Consider the following 17,528-nt stretch of genomic DNA (forward strand, 5'->3'; position numbering starts at 1 on the left):
TCATCCCTGTTGCTGTAGACCACTGCAGCCAGAGGGCCAGAGGCTACCGCAGCCAGAAGGCCTGAGAGAAGTGGGCAGTGAAAAGACAGGGGAGCAACTGGATATTTGTTGCCCCCACCACCCATAGTGCAGAGAGCCTGAAGAAGGTGGGCAGCAACAGGAGAGGGAGACCGTCGGGATCCTTGCCACTGTCATCACCAGAGACCAATGTGGCCTAGAAAGCCTAAGGGAATCAGGCAACGAAGAAGATGAACCTGAGGGGAGGAGACATGGAAGGCAAGGAAATGAGGAGGGCTGAAGTGAACCTGGAATGAATGAAAACAACTACTGGCCAGCAGCAGTAGTGGTAGGTGACACTGATGGAGGATCTTTCAAACATGACAGCAGTGACACCATAGCTTACGCATGCTAGCACTGCACTGAGGGAAGCAAAGGTGAACCTACTTGTGATAACCTCTCACCAACAAAACCCCAGGATGAGACAATTCAAAACAGAACAAGAGACAAGGACTGCACACAAACAGAGAGGTAGAAGGGCAGAACAGAAGGCAAATACAAATAGAGATGTGGTCAAGGGCACAAGAGAACAAAATAGGATAGCAAATTACACAGGATACACATTCAAGAATGGAAAGAAGGTCCAAAGCTGTGGTACACATGTTATAGGTATATGGAATGTGAGAAGCATGAGTCAAGAGAAATTAGACAAAATAAAAAAGGAAATGCAATGTATAAACATAGCAATATTAGGAATAAGTGAGCTAAAATGGACAGGAGTGGAACATTTTGAGTTGGATAACTACACAGTGTTCTACTCAGGAAATGAAAAGAGAAGAAAGAATGGAATAGCATTAATAGTGAGGAAAGATGTAGCAAAATCAGTCAAAGGATATAATGTAAAGTCTGACCGAATCACTTCAATAAAGCTTCAGGAAAAGCCAATAAATATCACCGATATCCAGGTATATGCACCAACCACAAACTTAGAGAGAATAAAAAAGAGAGAATATATTTAAGTAAGAAATTGACAACATACCAAAACAGGACTGCTTGGCAATCATAGGCAACTGGAATGCAAAGTAGGAAGCAGAACAGAATCAAAGACAGCAGGGAGACTTGAGTTCAAGAAACAAAGCAGGAGATGAGAGTGACAGATAGAGTTTTGTGAGGCCAACAATCTATTCATTGCAAATACCTTCTTCATATAACTGGAAAGATTGTACACATGGACATCACTGAATGATCAACACAAAAACCAAACAGATTACAAAATAGGTAACAGAAGGTGAAGAAGCTCCATTCTTGTGCTAAAAACAAGATCAGATGTAGACTGGAGCACAGACCACAAACTACTAATAGCCAGATTTAGAATAAAACTGAAGAAAAATACAAAATCTGAATAACATTCCAACAGGATTTAAAGAAAGTGTGAGAAACAGATTTGTACTGTTGAGCCTAATTGACTGGAAACCAGAAGAACTATGGGCAGACATCAGGGCCATAGTCAAAGAATAATGCAGAAAGATGATATCTGTGGTCAAAAAGAAGGGAAAAAAACAATGGATAACAGATGAAAATACTTCAAGTTGTTAAAGAAAAATGAGAAGCAAAAGAAAAGGGAAACAGGAGCACAACCATAACCATGAATGCTGCTGTCCAACAATTAGGATAAAGAGAATTATTGGAACAATCAATGCAGAGAAATAGAAGATGACAACAAAAAAGGAGGAACAAGAAGGAAAAGGTGGGGGTGGGTGGGGATGTTATGATCAGAAGAGGAATACATTACTATGATGAAATAATAAAAAAACCCAGTGGTGACACTATACAGAGGAATTAAAGAAATGTGAAAGGATGAATGATACACAGGTAGAATAAACTTACCAAGGTTTAAATATTTGAAGGGATGTCATGTTGAAGAGGGAGCAAGCTTGTTTTCTGCTGCTCCAGAAAACAGGACCCGGAACAATGGATGCAAGCTACAGGAAAAGAGATTCCACCTGAACATTGGACTGGATGGCCCTAGTGGTCTCTTCCAACTCTACGATTCTATGCTTCTATGATTCTAGGTGAACCACAAATCTTGGAAAGTGAAATGAAAGCCACACTCAAAGCAACTAGGAAGAATAAAACACCAGGAACCGATGACATACCAATAGAAGTACTACAATCCACAGAGACAGAATCCAGTTCTAACTAAAATCTGCCAAGAAATATGGAGAACAAAGCAGTGTTCCACAGATTGGAAGTAATTAGTATACATTCTCATCCACCAAAAAGGAGAAACAAAAGACTGCAGTAACTACAGGACCATTGCACTAATTTCCCATGCAAGCAGTCATTCTCAAAGTTTTGCAGCAAAGACTCCTACAATACAGTATATGGAGTGAAAAATCCTGGAGGTGCAAGCAGGAGTCAGAAATGGAAGAGGCACTAGGGATCACATTGCAAATATACAATGATGGCTAATGGAGCACACCAGGGAATTCTGAAAGAAAATCTACAAGTGCTTTATTGACTACAGTAAAGCCTTTAACTGCATAGATCATGGGAAGCTATGGGATTCTCTCAAATAGGAATGCTACTATATTCGATCATTCTGATGTGTAATCTGTACTCAGGACAATAGGCTGTCATCAGAGCTGAATATGGAGAAACAGAACAGTTCCCGGTCGGCAAAAAGGTCAGGCAAGGATGCATATCTCTCACACTATTTATTCAGCCTGTAGGCAGAAAATACTGTATGCAGAACAGGGATAGAAGCAGGAGGAGTGAAAACTGAAGGAAGGAAAATTAACAACTTAAGATATGCAGACAACACAATACTGTATGGATGTGAGAGCTAGACAGTGAAGAAAGCTGAGAGGAAGAAATTAGCTCATTTGAGGTGTGGTGCTGGAGAAGAGTGCTGACGATACCATGGATAACTATGATGACAAACAAATGGGCTCTAGAACAGATCAAGCCCAAACTCTCCCTGAAAGCCAGGGTGACTAAATTGAGGCTGCCTTACTTTGGCTATATCACGAGAAGGCCTGAATAATTGGAAAAGGCAATGATGCTAGGAAAGGTAGAGCCAGTAGAAAGAGGAAGACCAGATGCCAAATAGTTAGACTCAGTCAAGGAGGCCATGGGTCTGAACTGGCAGGACCTGAGCAGAGCAATTGGACAGGTGGTCTTGGAGATGTCTCATTCACAGGGTCACCAAAAGCCAAGGTCAACTCAAGGGCTGTTAACAACAACAACAACAACTTGTCTGATTACAACTCTGAGTTGTCCAAGGAAAACTTCTGAAGATGTGTTAGCTGATGGAGCTAGATTACCCTTTCTGCCACCAGTATCCTCTTTGTTTGTTGTTTGCAAGTTTTTCTTTTTCAGTCCAAGAGGAATGAGATTTCAGTCGCCCCTTCAAGTCTGTGGATTTGAAAATCCACGAAGAGATCACTGCCATTAACACCAATGGTGCGCACACAAATGGTGCGCACCCCACACCATGTACCCCATTCAGGCCTATGAGGTTTGAATATGCATGGATTTTGGAACCTGTGGGAGGGAGGGTCCAGAATGGATCCCTGTGAGTTCCAAGGGGCAACTGTATTTTAGAAAGCTGGTGTGCTTAGGCAAACCAAGTCAGTCTTTTCAGCCTTTCCTACAAAGCTGGGGGATAAGAAAGGAGTAGGCCAGGAAGATATGGGAAAATCTGTCATTTGAAGGGAGGCAGCAGAGAGGGTTGTCTGTTCATCTGGAATCCTAGCTCCCCCCTCTTACTGCTTTTGTTGACTTTTACACAAAAACATTATGTCTGTTAAAACAGAAATGGAGAGCCTTACATGGATCCTGTCTCTATCTTGAAGGTAGGAAATGAGAAGTTCAACCCTCCCTTGGTTCAGTTTTCAGTTGAATTTTGCCTGCTTTGCCTGGTACAGCCGGACCTTCTTATACACGGATTTTTAATACACGGATTTAAGCATACACGGTTTGAAAATGTTCCAAAAAAGTATAAATTTACCTTGATGTTCCATTTTTATAAGGGACACCATTTTGCTATGTCATTATACTTAATGGGACTTGAGCATACACAGATTTTGTTATACATGGGGGATCTTGGAACCAAACCCCAGTGTATAACAAGGATCCACTGTACTGTAAATCCTCATTCTAGATGCCCCTTTCCCTCAAAGAAGATCACAAATTAATCGAAGGAGCTATAACTACTTTTTATTTCATGCAGCCAAGCTAAGGAAGCATTAGTAAAAGTGCAGAAAGAGCGTGACTTCCATCGAATGCACCACAAGCGAGTGGTCCAGGAAAAGAACAGGCTCATTAATGACATTAAAAGGTGAGCAGTTACAAATATGGTCCTAATGCTACATGGTTTTCAGAGAAAACCATTACTCAAGAATTATGCATATAACTAAGATGAGTATGGATTGTTACTGAACAGTATGACAGTCATGCTTTCTTTCAGGATACTCCATTCTTCCCCTATTTTTCTGATCATCACCCACCCACCAAACTCTCAATGTGCTACCTTTACTATGGCATATTAAACATTACGCTTGTGCCAGACCCATTTTGTAATGGTGGCAATATCCTGTCTTCATTGTGGCAAACCAGCCATTTCTGTGCATAACAAATTGCACCAATACCACTGGTTGATGACATTATCTTATATCCGAGAATCTCAGCTGTTACGGGGCAAACACATTTTACCTCGCTATGTGGGACACTACACTACATTTCTCCCAACTCTGCTCTTGTTCCTCTATCAGACCTCTGTTGGTCTGTCATCTTTTTGTGTCAGCCCTGTTCACTGATATGATGAATGCTCCTCCCTCCCAATTTTTAAGATATACCTAGAGATTAGAAGACCTCAGAAGAAACCAGGGGAAGAAAAAAGATGCTAGCCACAGATGCTGGCGAAACAGCAGGAAGAAACTCTTCTAGAACATGGCCACATAGCCCGAAAACCCCACAAAAAACTATGGATGCCGGCCATGAAAGCCTTCGACTCCACACCTGCTGCTGGTGTTTTTCCTCCAATATTTCCAGTGAGAAAAATGAAAGTTTTGGGCAGCACTGTGGAAAACCCCCATAAAATTAGAACATAAATGATTAAAAAGCATTAAAACTATAACTTTAAAAAGTCACAGCAAAATAAAATGCAGTAGCACACAGTTAAATATTCTTTCTGGAACAGATGAGGTTAGCTGCCAAAGGTATGCCTGAATACAAGGGGCTTTGCCTGTTGGCAGAAAGACAACAAATTGAGTGCTAGGGTTTTCCACACTGATATCAAAGGTCCACCAAAATGCCAGTCATGTGAACTGGAAACTGTCACAGGCTGTGAATACTTGAGGCCAGTGATCAGTTGAGAAGGTCTTCTGTACAGAAAGATGCAATCTCTGTAGATGATGTCAACCCTTTATCCCTGACCATGATCTTAAAACTTACTGCTGTAGCCTAAACTGGTATGAGAGCTGGACAAAGGTGAGAAAGATCAACCCCACTCAGTTTGTCTACCTAAGTGTTTATAATACATCTGTGTTGGGTCTCCAGAATGATACTATGGATTTATAGGGATCATATTGTGGTGCTAAACAGAACCTTTGAAGGTCAGGTTGACAGGACATCTCAAAACCTGCTAGAAGGGAAAGGACGCCAGGGGACTCTTCTAGATGTTTTAATCACCTCATCTGCCCATGTCTTCCCTTCATCTGCCTATGTGAAATCTCCAATGCCACAATCCTTCTTCCAGATATCACAGTCGTGTTTTCACTGCCCTGTGGTGTTTATTTATTTATTTTATTCCATTTGTATGCTGCCTTTTTGCCAGGAGGGACCCAAGGCATCTCACAGATAAAAATATTTTTAAAAATGTTACAATAAATTTTTAAACAGTTAAAACAATGTAAAAACATTATGAAATTATAGTAAAATATACAAAAGTTAAAAGGCATGACTAAAACATACATACTCCATATAAAAGCCATACTGGCATGATTATATATTAAACGCCTGCTTAAATAAGGAAGTCTTAGCTTGATGACGAAAGGCAAGCAAGGAGTCTAGCCTCTCGTGGAAGGGAGTTCCAAAGGGTGGGAGCAGCCACTGATAAGGCTCTCTCTCTTGTCCTCACCAAGCGAGCCTGGGATGGTGGCAGCACCAAAACAAAGTCTCCCCCCGAAGATCTTAGTGCTTTGGCATGTTTGTATGGGGAGATATAAGCCCTATAGGGCTTTATAGGTCATAACCAGCATTTGAATTGTGTCTGGAAATAAACTGGTAGCCAATGAAGCTGTTTCAACAAGGGAGTTATATGCTCCCTATAACTGGCTCCCATCAGCACTCTGGTCACAGCATCCTGAAGTTTCTGAACATATTCCAAAGACAGCCCTACATAGAGAGGTTTACAGTAGTCCAAACAGGATGTAATAAACACATGTGTCAACATAGCCAGATTTGTCTCAAGAAATGGGTACAGCTGGTGCACTAGTTTTAACAGTGCAATTGCACTCCTGGCCACTGCTGAAATCTGGGCATCCAGGCTCAGAATCGATCCAGGAGAACACCCAAGCTGTGAGCCTGAGATTTTGGGGGGGAGTGTAACCCCATCCAGCACAGGCAAAGTCCCTATTCCGTGATCTGCCTTATGACTGACCAGGCACACCTCCCCATTGTCTGTGTTAGTGACATACTATTAATCTACAAGGAAGAAACTGAAATTAATGTTGGACCATGGATGTAGGTCATTAAGTGTAACTTGATTATTGGAACTAAACAAAGAAAACATGGTTTTAGCAGATAGCTTTTAAAAAAAACACACACACAACTTTTTTTATTAACTATAAACAGCCTATATACTTTTTATAGATCTACTGATACAAACTCCAAAATTACAAACCTGACTAAACAACCAAACAATGACAAACAATAACAACATTACTGACTTCCCACCTCCAAACTGATGGTAATATTCCAATACAGTTGGCCTGCCCCAACTGTGGACTTGCCCACAGATAGGAGAATCCACCAATGGCCCTGTCCCATGCTACCAAATGGCGGTGCTGTGGTGCGCTGCCATTAAAACCAACAGGACTTGAGGTCCCACTGTTTTTTCCATCTGCAGGGTGTGTGGGTGTCCTGAACAGAATCCCCATGGATATGAAGGGCCAATTGTATTACTAAACATTTGTATAATATTATATTTATGCTTCAACCACATTGTTTTAGCAGATAGCTTTGAAAGAGCTTGATGTCAAGTAATAAGGATTCCATAGTTGGGAGAGGTTTGTCTTTGCAGTGGAAGGTTAATCTTTTTTTTATATATATATTGACTGTGATAATAGCAGCTTATTATGTATACACTCACATAAAGGTAAAAGGTAAAGGTTTTACTTTGACATGAATGTCTAGTCATAATGGACTGTAAGAGGTGGTGTTCATCTCTGTTACTAAGCCAAAGAGCCAGCATTGTCAAAAAACAACTCTATAGTCATGACTGCACAGAATACTGTTACCTTCCCACGGAAGTGGTACCTAGGTTGGCAGAAGATGGGGCTAGTGACAGGAGCTCACCCCATTAGGCAGCACTTGGAACTTGAACTGCCAACCTTCCAAACTTTTATCATCGGAATTGGCCTCTTAACCACTAAGCCAATGCATCCCTTATATACTCATATGTAAGTTTAGAAATTTTAGTCAAAAAATTGACCTCCAAAACCTGAGTCAACTTATTGACAGGTCAATATAAATACTGAACTTTAAGATTTATTTTTTAAAAAGATCCACCCTCTTTATCTGTCCTGGAAGCACAGCCCCCTCTACTCTCTCATCCATCCAAGCTTTTAGGTTGAGCACAAACAGTTATGCCTGCTGGAATTTTGTGAGTTCTATGGCATTGCTTTCCTTTGCTTCATGCTTTAGATCCTTTGTTACATGTCCCCAAATTTTACCCTTGATGTAGCCATAGGTAATATCCAAATCCATAATTTTGGCCCCCAAACCTGCCCTTGACGAATACATGACTTCAACCTATAGTTGAATATATACGGTAGTTGTGTGATGAATATTCTGCTATACAGTCTTACTTGCCCTGCATTAAAAAAGTACAAACTGGTTGGGTCAGGAGAGGGTTAACATCGTGAGATGGAAAGAGAGTGAGAAGGGGTCACTGTTCCTCTAAAGGCATAGAAAGCTCTATCTGGCAGCCCTTCAGAAAGTAATAGTTCTTTGTTCAGGATTCCAGAACAGCTGGTTGCAGGTAATTGTGTCTCTTGGAATCTGAGGCTGTGGCTATAGAGAAGGACAGCCAAAAAGAACAGCCAACTTAAAATAAAGCCCAGAGGAAAGTTTTCCTGTGAATATAAGATGCTCATTTTATACCTGAAATTACTTCTATCTACAACTTTCCTTAAATTAGTAATGAAAATTCCTGTAAAAGCAACCTTGTCCAGCACTCTGGCTATAGTATCAGGTATCGCCCGCTGAGGGATAGGGGGAATTTGGAGCATAAATCTGTCTTTTGTTAAAGAGTGGAAGAATCAGATACCCAGCACAGGATGTTTTTTGCTTATTGAGGAAGTGAAACAAAATGATTGGTTATAGTTAATCATAGATCTCTACTAGAAGCTGCAAAGTTGCTTGAGGGAAATACAATGCAATTTCCATTTTCCTTTGAGGCAAAGTCAGGGATTCAGCATTCACAATGATGATCCATAATTTTCCCCCTATTTCTTTATTGTGTATAGGCTAAAAGCACATTATGCATCCTATGAACCAATGTTAAGGCAGCTGAAGGAAAAATATGAGACTCTACTAAGAGAAAAAGTGCTTACAAGTTTGGAACGAGATAGAGCTGTTGGGCAGGTAAAACTTTAATTGCTTTCTACTGAGACATATTTGAAAACCTCTGATGTTTTTAGATACTTCATCATAATTATTCAATTAAATTTCATTATTCAATTAAGTGCCCACCGTGTCACTACCTTTCTGTGGTGGTGGGATTGTATGCTGATGTAAAGCAAGAAGCTGTGTTTCTGGTGGCATGGGATTGCTTGATCCTGTGAGGCCACATCAGACAGGCTTTTGCTGAGCATCCAGACTAAGGCTCCATACAGACAAGCCAAAATAAAGCTGCTTTGGGTCACTTTGGAGGTACACTGTTTAAATGATGCATGTGTTCTAAGAGTCCGGAAGACACACCAAAGCCGCACTCCAGTCCTAAATTTGCAAGTTTTAGATCTGTGTTGCTCAGTACTGTTTCCTCTTCTTCTTCTTCTTAAGATTCTTACCATGTTTATATATTGTATACTTAATGTTTAATTTCTGAGCAGGAGAAAGTAAAATTATCTCTTATTTTCATTCATTTCATAGATTACAGGCTTGCAGGCAACGTTACAGAGCTTAGAGTGTGGAAGCAACATTCACATTCCTGTATCTAGAGGTACAAATTTTCCTCTTTTCAGAAAGTCAAAACTTGGAGAAAAATGTTTGGATCTTAAATGTTATGCAAATGATTATAAAATTAAGTTCGCTGTGAAAATCTACAGTGCTAAATAAATAAATAAATAAGTAAATAAATAAATAATGTTAAATCCAGAGATTATTTAATGAATGATAATTTTCGGTGTGTTTATTTATTTAATTCATATTCTAGCTTTCTACTAGCTTTCGTACAATAAGCTCTAACTAAAAATCTGATGACACAAAAGTTTAAAAAAACCTGTCATTAAAATGTCACTAATTTAATACAGCCTAAAGTAATTAAAACACAACAAAAAAATGGACAAAGTACAGCACACACATCCCATTATCATCCAGTGCCTGTTTATATAAAAGAGCAGGAATGGCATCCTGGGTCCAAAATACACTGCAGGAATAATCCAGTTCGAGACCGCTTGAATTGCCCTGGCTCAATGCTAGGGAATTCTGTTAACTATAGTTTTGTGAGACATTCTTCTCTGTCAAAGAGCTCTGGTGCTATAATAAACTACAGTTCTCATAATTTCCTAGCACTGAGCCTGGGCAGTTAAAGCTGTCTCAAACTGAATTATTTCTGCAGTATGTTGTGGATCCTAGTCTCCTTTGGAGAGGGCTTCCACATCCTGGGATAGCCACTGAGAAGATCCTCTCACATGTCATCACCAGACAGGCCTGTGACAGAGTAAGAACAAAAAAACAAGCTCTCCTTCAAGAATTTATGACTCAGACAGACTCCTAAAAGGAAAAGGTTTATTTTCAGATAGACCCAAGCCTTCTAGGGCTTCATAGGACATAACCAGCACTTTGATTTGTTCTTGAAAACAAACTGGTAGGAAGTGAAGCTCTTTCAACAAAGGAGTTTTGTGGCTCCTGTAAACAACCCATCTGTACTCTGGCCATAGCATTTTGGACTTACTGAACTTTCCAAGCAGATGCTACACACTATAGAATCATGTCTCAGAAAGAGATATTGGCTGATACCGGCTGATAACTTTCTAGTATGATAGGGTTCAGAGTTATGTGGCAGATATTACAAGTGGAAAGATGTTTCCTGGGATGAGATGGTCTCATCATGCATACACCATAGACTAACCAATTGACATGGTCGCCATTCTTGGAGGGTTCGCAGAACCCTGTATCTACTGAATACATGACTGTGTACATGGCTGCCATACAAGGCTGTTGTAAGGAAATGAAGGCCCATATGCCTCTTGTCTGCTCCTTGGATGACTGTAAGGCAGAAATAATGAATATAGATATAAGAGATGTTCCCAGACCTTGCATTCACTTGAATGGCCTGGTAGACTGTTGATGAGGGAAGTAGAGTGTGTTATAGGGCACTGTTATTCTCTGTAGGGGATAACTCTATGCACAGGCTAAGCTGTATAGAGTTTTTCAGTTGCTAAAAACATGATGTTACAGAATTTAAAGACATGAGTGAATTATATTAAGCAAAATGTGAATCTGTTGATACTGAAGTGTACACATCTTTTTGAGGGAGATAAAATTCAAAATCCAGCAACTGGGAGCATTAGCTCAAATGTTAAGTGTGTATTTGTATGTTTGGATGGAGACAGAAAAATCAAAATAGGAAAACGAAATGCAGCCTGTATTGCTAGGCTAGGTTTACTGCATTTGGTTGACTGGAAAATGGGCTGGTTGCAAATCATATCATTTGTCACGTTTTATGGATCTAGATTATGCACATTTCTTTCCCTTTGAGTAGTTTTATGAAATATATTTGCAAGTTTGGCAGTGGAACATAGATATTTTTATTTTATGAGTCATCCAGCCTGTCTGCTGGTTTACTCTAATTTTACTCACCTTCCAGTAGTCTAATAGAAATGACATGGTATAAAAATAAATACTAACTGCCTGGGAATGTGATTAAGCTGCAGTTCTGAGCATGTTTTAAGGAAGTCTCATTGAGCTCACTATGACTTCCTTCCAGGTAAACTTGTTTTGGAGCAGGTTACAATTGTTTTGTGTTTAGCTTTGTATAAAAATTATATGCCTAGTGACTAAACAACAGTGCTGATTTAAATTCTAGATATTTGCTTTTAATTCTAGTAGGTTTCATTTGTTTTTTAGAGAGCCAGTGTGGTGTAGTGCTTTGAATGTTTGACTATGACTCTGAAGACCAAGGTTCAAACCCCTGCCTGGCTATGGAAACCCACTGAGATACCTTGGGCAAGGCACACTCTTTCATCCTCAGAGGAAGGCAAGAGCAAGCCTACTCAGAACAAATCTTGCCAAGAAAACCCTTTGATAGGTTTGTTGTAGGGTCACCATATGTTGCAAAGGATTTGAAGGTATACAGATTGTTCTTGAGATAATGATTCCACAGTAACAGTGATAGTGATTGCTGAGGGCCTGGATGTGTTATTTCCGACTGCAGGTGGGAGTTCAGATGAGAGCACATGCTACCTCTGTCTAGGAAACTATCATGTCAGGGAGAAGAGTTGTAGCCTGGTATTGTCCTTGTCATGCTGATTTTCTGAATAAAAGCAATTACTTTTCACAAGAGGCATTTAGTCATGTGAGCTGTAACTTGCAATTAGACCCATGTCATCACTTCAGTGTAAACTATATTTCCTTTTCTCCATTCAGACTGCAAATTGCTGTTTTCTCCCTCCATCTCCCAAACTCTGATGGCTGTTACAGTCTGATTGTAAGTCCCTTGAGGAACATTATAGATATTTTTGTTCTTCCCTGACTTTGTTTGGGTGACATTTTAGCTAAAACCCATTTGGAAAAGGGAGTGCAGTCTCAATTTTTTTAATGCACTGACTTAGAGGGTCAGGATAAAACTGTTTTGCTGGAGGATCTCAGAGATCTGCCATCAGATTGATCTCACTGAAGAACATCCCTGCTGATCTGCTGACAGAAGAGCCAAAAAGGGAGGAAAGAAGGGGCAGGGTGAGGGAGGAGCTGAGTTATGAGAGATCATCTAGTTGATTCACCTATAATGCAGAAAGTTGGGCCAGAGCAAGGGAGATCCTGAGTAATATTAAAAAGAAAACAAAACTCAGAGCTGGAGTGAGTTCATTTCAGCAAAGCTTCGGATGGTCCAGGGTCAGTTCATCTTTTCCAAATAGGTTTATGCTCCATGACCACTCCCCTTTGTAACATTGGTATGACTCAGTACTGCTACTCAGTTTTCAGAAACAAATATATCTTGCTTAATTCACTTTAAAAACAAAATCCTTGAAGGGTGGATACTGCTCAATTTATCTCTAGGTACCTGTAAAAGGTAAGTGGTGTGAAGGAGAAATGATGTATGGAATGGTGAACAAAACTGGTGTAGCATAGGATAATACATTACCAGCCTGATGTCATGAATTATATTTTTCCACACAGTGGTGAGTGCTAGATCTTTCCATAATAGGTTGTAATAAAATAAAAGTGTTGGGGTTGAGGGAAGCAACTCCTTCTCTTGGTATGGCTTAGCTTTCTTTACTTTTCATTCCATAGTAGTGGTCTACGTGCCCATTATCACAGCAACGTTAAACCAGGAGTAAAAACAAAAATAAGTCTTGGTCAACCTCACTAAAAAAAATCTTGCTATATGCAGATAGCCAGGCATATTCAGTTGCTGACTTCTTGGCCTGCTAATATAACCTTAAAAATGGAATAATCTGGCCGCCCTATAGCCTGGATGGCGAACCTGGCACAGGTGCCAGACATGAACACACACGAACAAAAACATTTCCCCTGGCATGAGGTGGTGGGAGGAGGAGAAGAGGGCACTCACTTCTTGTTCCTCCTCTCGGCAATTTCTGTCTACAGTTGCCTCTCCGGAAGCTGCTTTAGGCTGAGGAAAGCACGGGAGGTGGAGAAGAAAGAGATGCACTCCGGTTCTCCTTCCTGGCCCTCCAGTTGCCTCTCCAATGCAGCTGGAGGCTGGAATGGCACTGGGAAAGGAGAGAAAGCGGTGTGCACCTGTCCTTCTCCTTCCTGGTCCCCGTTGGAGAGGCAGCTGAAGGCCTGGGAGGGCAGAGGAAGAAGCGCCACCCTGGATGGTCCACCCCCAGAGAGCAGAAAGCCTTGCCCCAGCAACGGTGCCAGAAGCCCTTTTAGTTTGGGCAGCCAGCCCTACAACAGCATCACCATCACTGACCATGACTAACTGTAGACATACAGAGCATTTGATCTTAACGTATTTGCTGTCTTTTTGTATTTTAGCACAAAGAGGTAAGTTTCAGTCTGCTAATTTCCATTCAGTAATGTAGAAAAGTGCATTATTTTTAAAATGCTTTTTATTTTTTCTTATTTAAATAAAGCAAATTATAATTCTTTAATACTGTATAGTTTAATTCCATTTTAAATGTCACTTTTGTAAGTTTTTAATTGAACTGTGTTTTCGACGTAAACTGCTTTGAGTTTCAATGTTGAGGGAAAGTGGGATACCATCATCATCATCATCATCATCATGCATTCAGTAGAAATGGAATGGAATGGAATGATGCCTTAATGTAATGTCAGGGATATAACAAAGCGTGATTGCAAGGCATTGCTATGTCTGTGTCCGCCCAAAGGGAGCTGGTAGTATATCTATCTATAAATACTTATATTAAATATCCTAAAAATACAAAAGTGTCTGTTCCAGTTCTTACATAAATATCTGGAAACTCCCATACTTGAAATGTTTAAGTGTTTAGCTGGCCGGCTAGTTTAACAATTATCATGAGTTGGAAACTTTGGTGTCCAGAAGTTGATAAAATAACCTCAGACAGCAACTAGAATAGTTGAGCAAGGAGTCCAGTTTAAGAGACAGGGGTATGAACTATGGCCTGTTCTATTATGCATTGAATGGACAAAACTTAGGTCTAATTCCAAAAAGTGCTTACAGATATTAGTTTTAAATTGGAATGCCATGTATATAAATAAACCTGGAAACGCATCAGTTTTAAATCGACAGTCTGTCCTTCATCTGAAGACAACTGGAAGTTCCAAAAATGAGTTGGTGTGATCACAAAATTCTGTAGAACAGCAGCTCCCTTTTAAACCAGGGGCTTTCCATAGTTTTGCAACAGTTTGTAAGCAGGTTTAATTTCAAAAGCACAAACAAACACAATGTCCTGAGCATGTAGCTGCAGTGGTGACATCATTGTGAGCAGAGCTTCCAACAAATAATACATTTCTGCAATGTACATTGTTTAGAGAAATATTTGTTATAGCTGTTGGAAACACTTGGCGTGTAAAGTATTTATAAGACCAGTATCTTGTGAAGGAATGTGCTTTCATGATTGTATCCTTCAATAATTAGTCAAGTAAGTTATCAGAAAGCTCAATTGCTTGCATTTCTTTTAAATGTCCCAGTTGATTTTTGGAAAACAGAAGTTCGTTCAAGCTCTGGTCCCTGAATGGAAGTACCAGGTTTCATTTTAGCGTGCCTTCCTTTCCTTTGCAGCAGAAGATTTTCATTCGAAAGAAGTTGTTTTTAAGGTTATTTAGTTTTTTTTTCCTTATTTAGACTGGCTTTACTTTTAATATTAAAATATTCAGTTTGTTTAGTTTGTGGGCCATGATAATAATTTCTGTGAAACAATACACGTTGAGTCTGCCATATTGGTCAGGCAAGTCATCAGCAAATTGGAGCTCCTGGGGATTACCCTGCCCCATTAGCCAATAGTTTGGCGCTTCCGGGTGCACTAATGCAGGCAGCACCCACCACCACCATGACATAATAAAGTTTGAACTCCCACAGTTTTTCCATCCTGGGATGTGCGTGTAACCAAACCCACACAGGTTCATATTTGGCTGAGGTTCCTCACGTAGAAGCTGCACATACATGAAGATGGGAAGGTCCACTGCATTTAAACATGGCTGTTACAGACAGCCAAAATAAAGCTGCTTCGAGTCACAGTGGAGTATGGTGTTTCAATGATGCATGCGTCCTAAGAGTCCAGAGCACACCACCAATGCTCCAGTCCTTAGGGCTGGAGCGGGGCTTTGCTGTGACTTCTGGACTCTAGGACACATGCATGCATTGAAACACCAATCTCCACTGTGACTCGAAGAAGCTTTATTTTGGCTGTCTGTAACGGCCAATATACCTTTTCTGTAGTTCCCAGAAAAATAGATAAACAGGATGACCATAACACAAAGTGGTTCTTTCATCCTTTTGGGGCCAAGGAGCACATTTAGAATTCTGAGAAGGTGTCCTGGACTCCCCTATGGCTGACAAAAGCCATTTTTCCTGTGAAGGTTTGTTCGTTCTCCCTAGAACTTTTACTGCTTCTCAAATGACTGTTCATTATAGCACTTCTGACATCCTTTCAGTTGTGGGTGTACCTTCTCTCATGATTTATGTTAAACAAATAAATACATTTCTTCACGTTTTCTGATGGCAGTTTGCTGCACTAGGCTTGCAGAGTGGAAGGGAAGCACTTTGGCTTTACTGTCCAAGGGATGATGCTGGGTTCTGAGGGTTTTGGGTTTGTCTGTTGGTGTTATTAAAATCTGTTGGAAGTCATTTTGAAAATCATTCAGTTGAAAGGTAAGATATATATCTTCTAAATAAATAAAAAAAACAATGTGGATTTTTCTTTTCTTTGGTTAATCAGTCTATATATACAAATGATTCAAATTTGTAGTTTCCACATCTACATCTTTAGTGCCACCATCATGGTTAGTGATATCACTATTAGCTATCATGAATGCTTAGACGATTTTAGTAATGAAGTATTCATACCCCCTATTTCAGTTGGGATCCAAGTGCAGTTCTTACTACAGTACTTAAGAGGTTAACTGAAGTGTGTGTGTGTGTGAAATTACGTGAATTGACCACATGATTTAAAAATATGTGTTGTCTTTCTATGGAAAAATGAGAGCTGAAAACCTTTTTTTTATTTTATAGCAGGTCATAGGTGTGAAAGAGAGGATAAATTAGAAGGACCTTCCCAGAAAGCTCTCAGAGAAGCCAAGGAGCAAAAAGTACATACTGGAGTTAATCCATATGATCCGGCCAAAGATCCAACGAAGCAGATGGGCAAGAGATTTCCAAAGGTATGAATATTCTCATCTACTCAGTGTTTACTAGAATTTGGCCTAATGTTCTGTGGTTTGTGTAACATCAAACATCACTAGGATTGGCTATATCAGTACTTACTATAGGAATTTGAATGTGTTTGTGCCAAACATCTTCTATTCCTGAAGTCAGTCTGTGGCTACTAGGTAGCATTGGTGCTATGGAGATTTAAATTGGCTCTGGAATTTAAGACTATTTCAGCTGGGAAACATTGGCTACATTTTCTGTCTTAAGGAGAGACAGGCAGTCTGGAAGCTCAAAAGTGTGCTGATGCATTTGAAAGGTAGGTGCAGATGTGGAGCAGATACATGAAAGAGGTAATTGGGGATGCTGGGGGAGGCAATAAGAAAGGTTATCAGTGTCTGGAGAAACTGGGAGATGTTAACCATGCTTAAATGCTGTAGGTCAGAAGAACTGTTCATCATGTCACTTGGCCTAATGTAGTGAACACTTTTTATGTTTCTCATGCATTAGAGATTCTTGTATGTTATCAAATGTTCTAGAGTGAGCAAGAAGCTCAAAAACAGCACACTAATGGCTCCACAACATGGTTTTTCTGAAAATACAACTTTTGCATCTTCCTTAGTTCATTGAACTCTGTTAATTGATGTTTATTTAAACTAAAATTCGGGACTTCAGCATATCAGACATGATTTGGTAATTCAATGGGCAAAGTATATATGGTAGCATGACTCTGCTGATAAATATTTAACACCGACAAAAGAAATGTGAAGCCTAGCTAACATTGGTAGCAAAGAAATAGGATGTTTAGATGAAACAAATGTCCTGCTTATTTTTCTACCAGCAGTGGTTAGGTTTCATGTGTCTTTTGTGGTGGCTGATAAATATGTTTGTTAGCATAGCCATGCCAACTTGACACAGGCCAGCCACTGGGTAGTCTTCAAATGGAATGATTTCCTTCCCATTGCCAAAGTGCAAAGAGAGATTATTTCTATAGACTTTAGTAATCAACAACCTCAAATCACAACTTGGTTAAAGATTGTATTGAGGA

The 17,528-nt window shown here is 40.0% G+C and overlaps 1 protein-coding gene across 2 annotated transcripts in view; it reads left to right on the top strand.

The window, feature by feature from the left end:
• The window catches only part of SPAG16 (sperm associated antigen 16), a 510,294-nt gene that overhangs the window by 28,365 nt on the left and 464,401 nt on the right, over positions 1-17,528 (top strand). For both annotated transcript variants that reach the window (XM_042446654.1, XM_042446655.1), the window contains 4 exons: positions 4,232-4,339; positions 8,751-8,868; positions 9,376-9,445; positions 16,346-16,494. In XM_042446654.1, the coding sequence (XP_042302588.1) occupies positions 4,232-4,339; positions 8,751-8,868; positions 9,376-9,445; positions 16,346-16,494 (445 nt within the window). The remainder of the gene's footprint in view (positions 1-4,231; positions 4,340-8,750; positions 8,869-9,375; positions 9,446-16,345; positions 16,495-17,528) is intronic.

Source organism: Sceloporus undulatus, chromosome 1 (assembly GCF_019175285.1).
Source record: "Sceloporus undulatus isolate JIND9_A2432 ecotype Alabama chromosome 1, SceUnd_v1.1, whole genome shotgun sequence".
Taxonomy (NCBI): Eukaryota; Metazoa; Chordata; class Lepidosauria; order Squamata; family Phrynosomatidae; genus Sceloporus; species Sceloporus undulatus.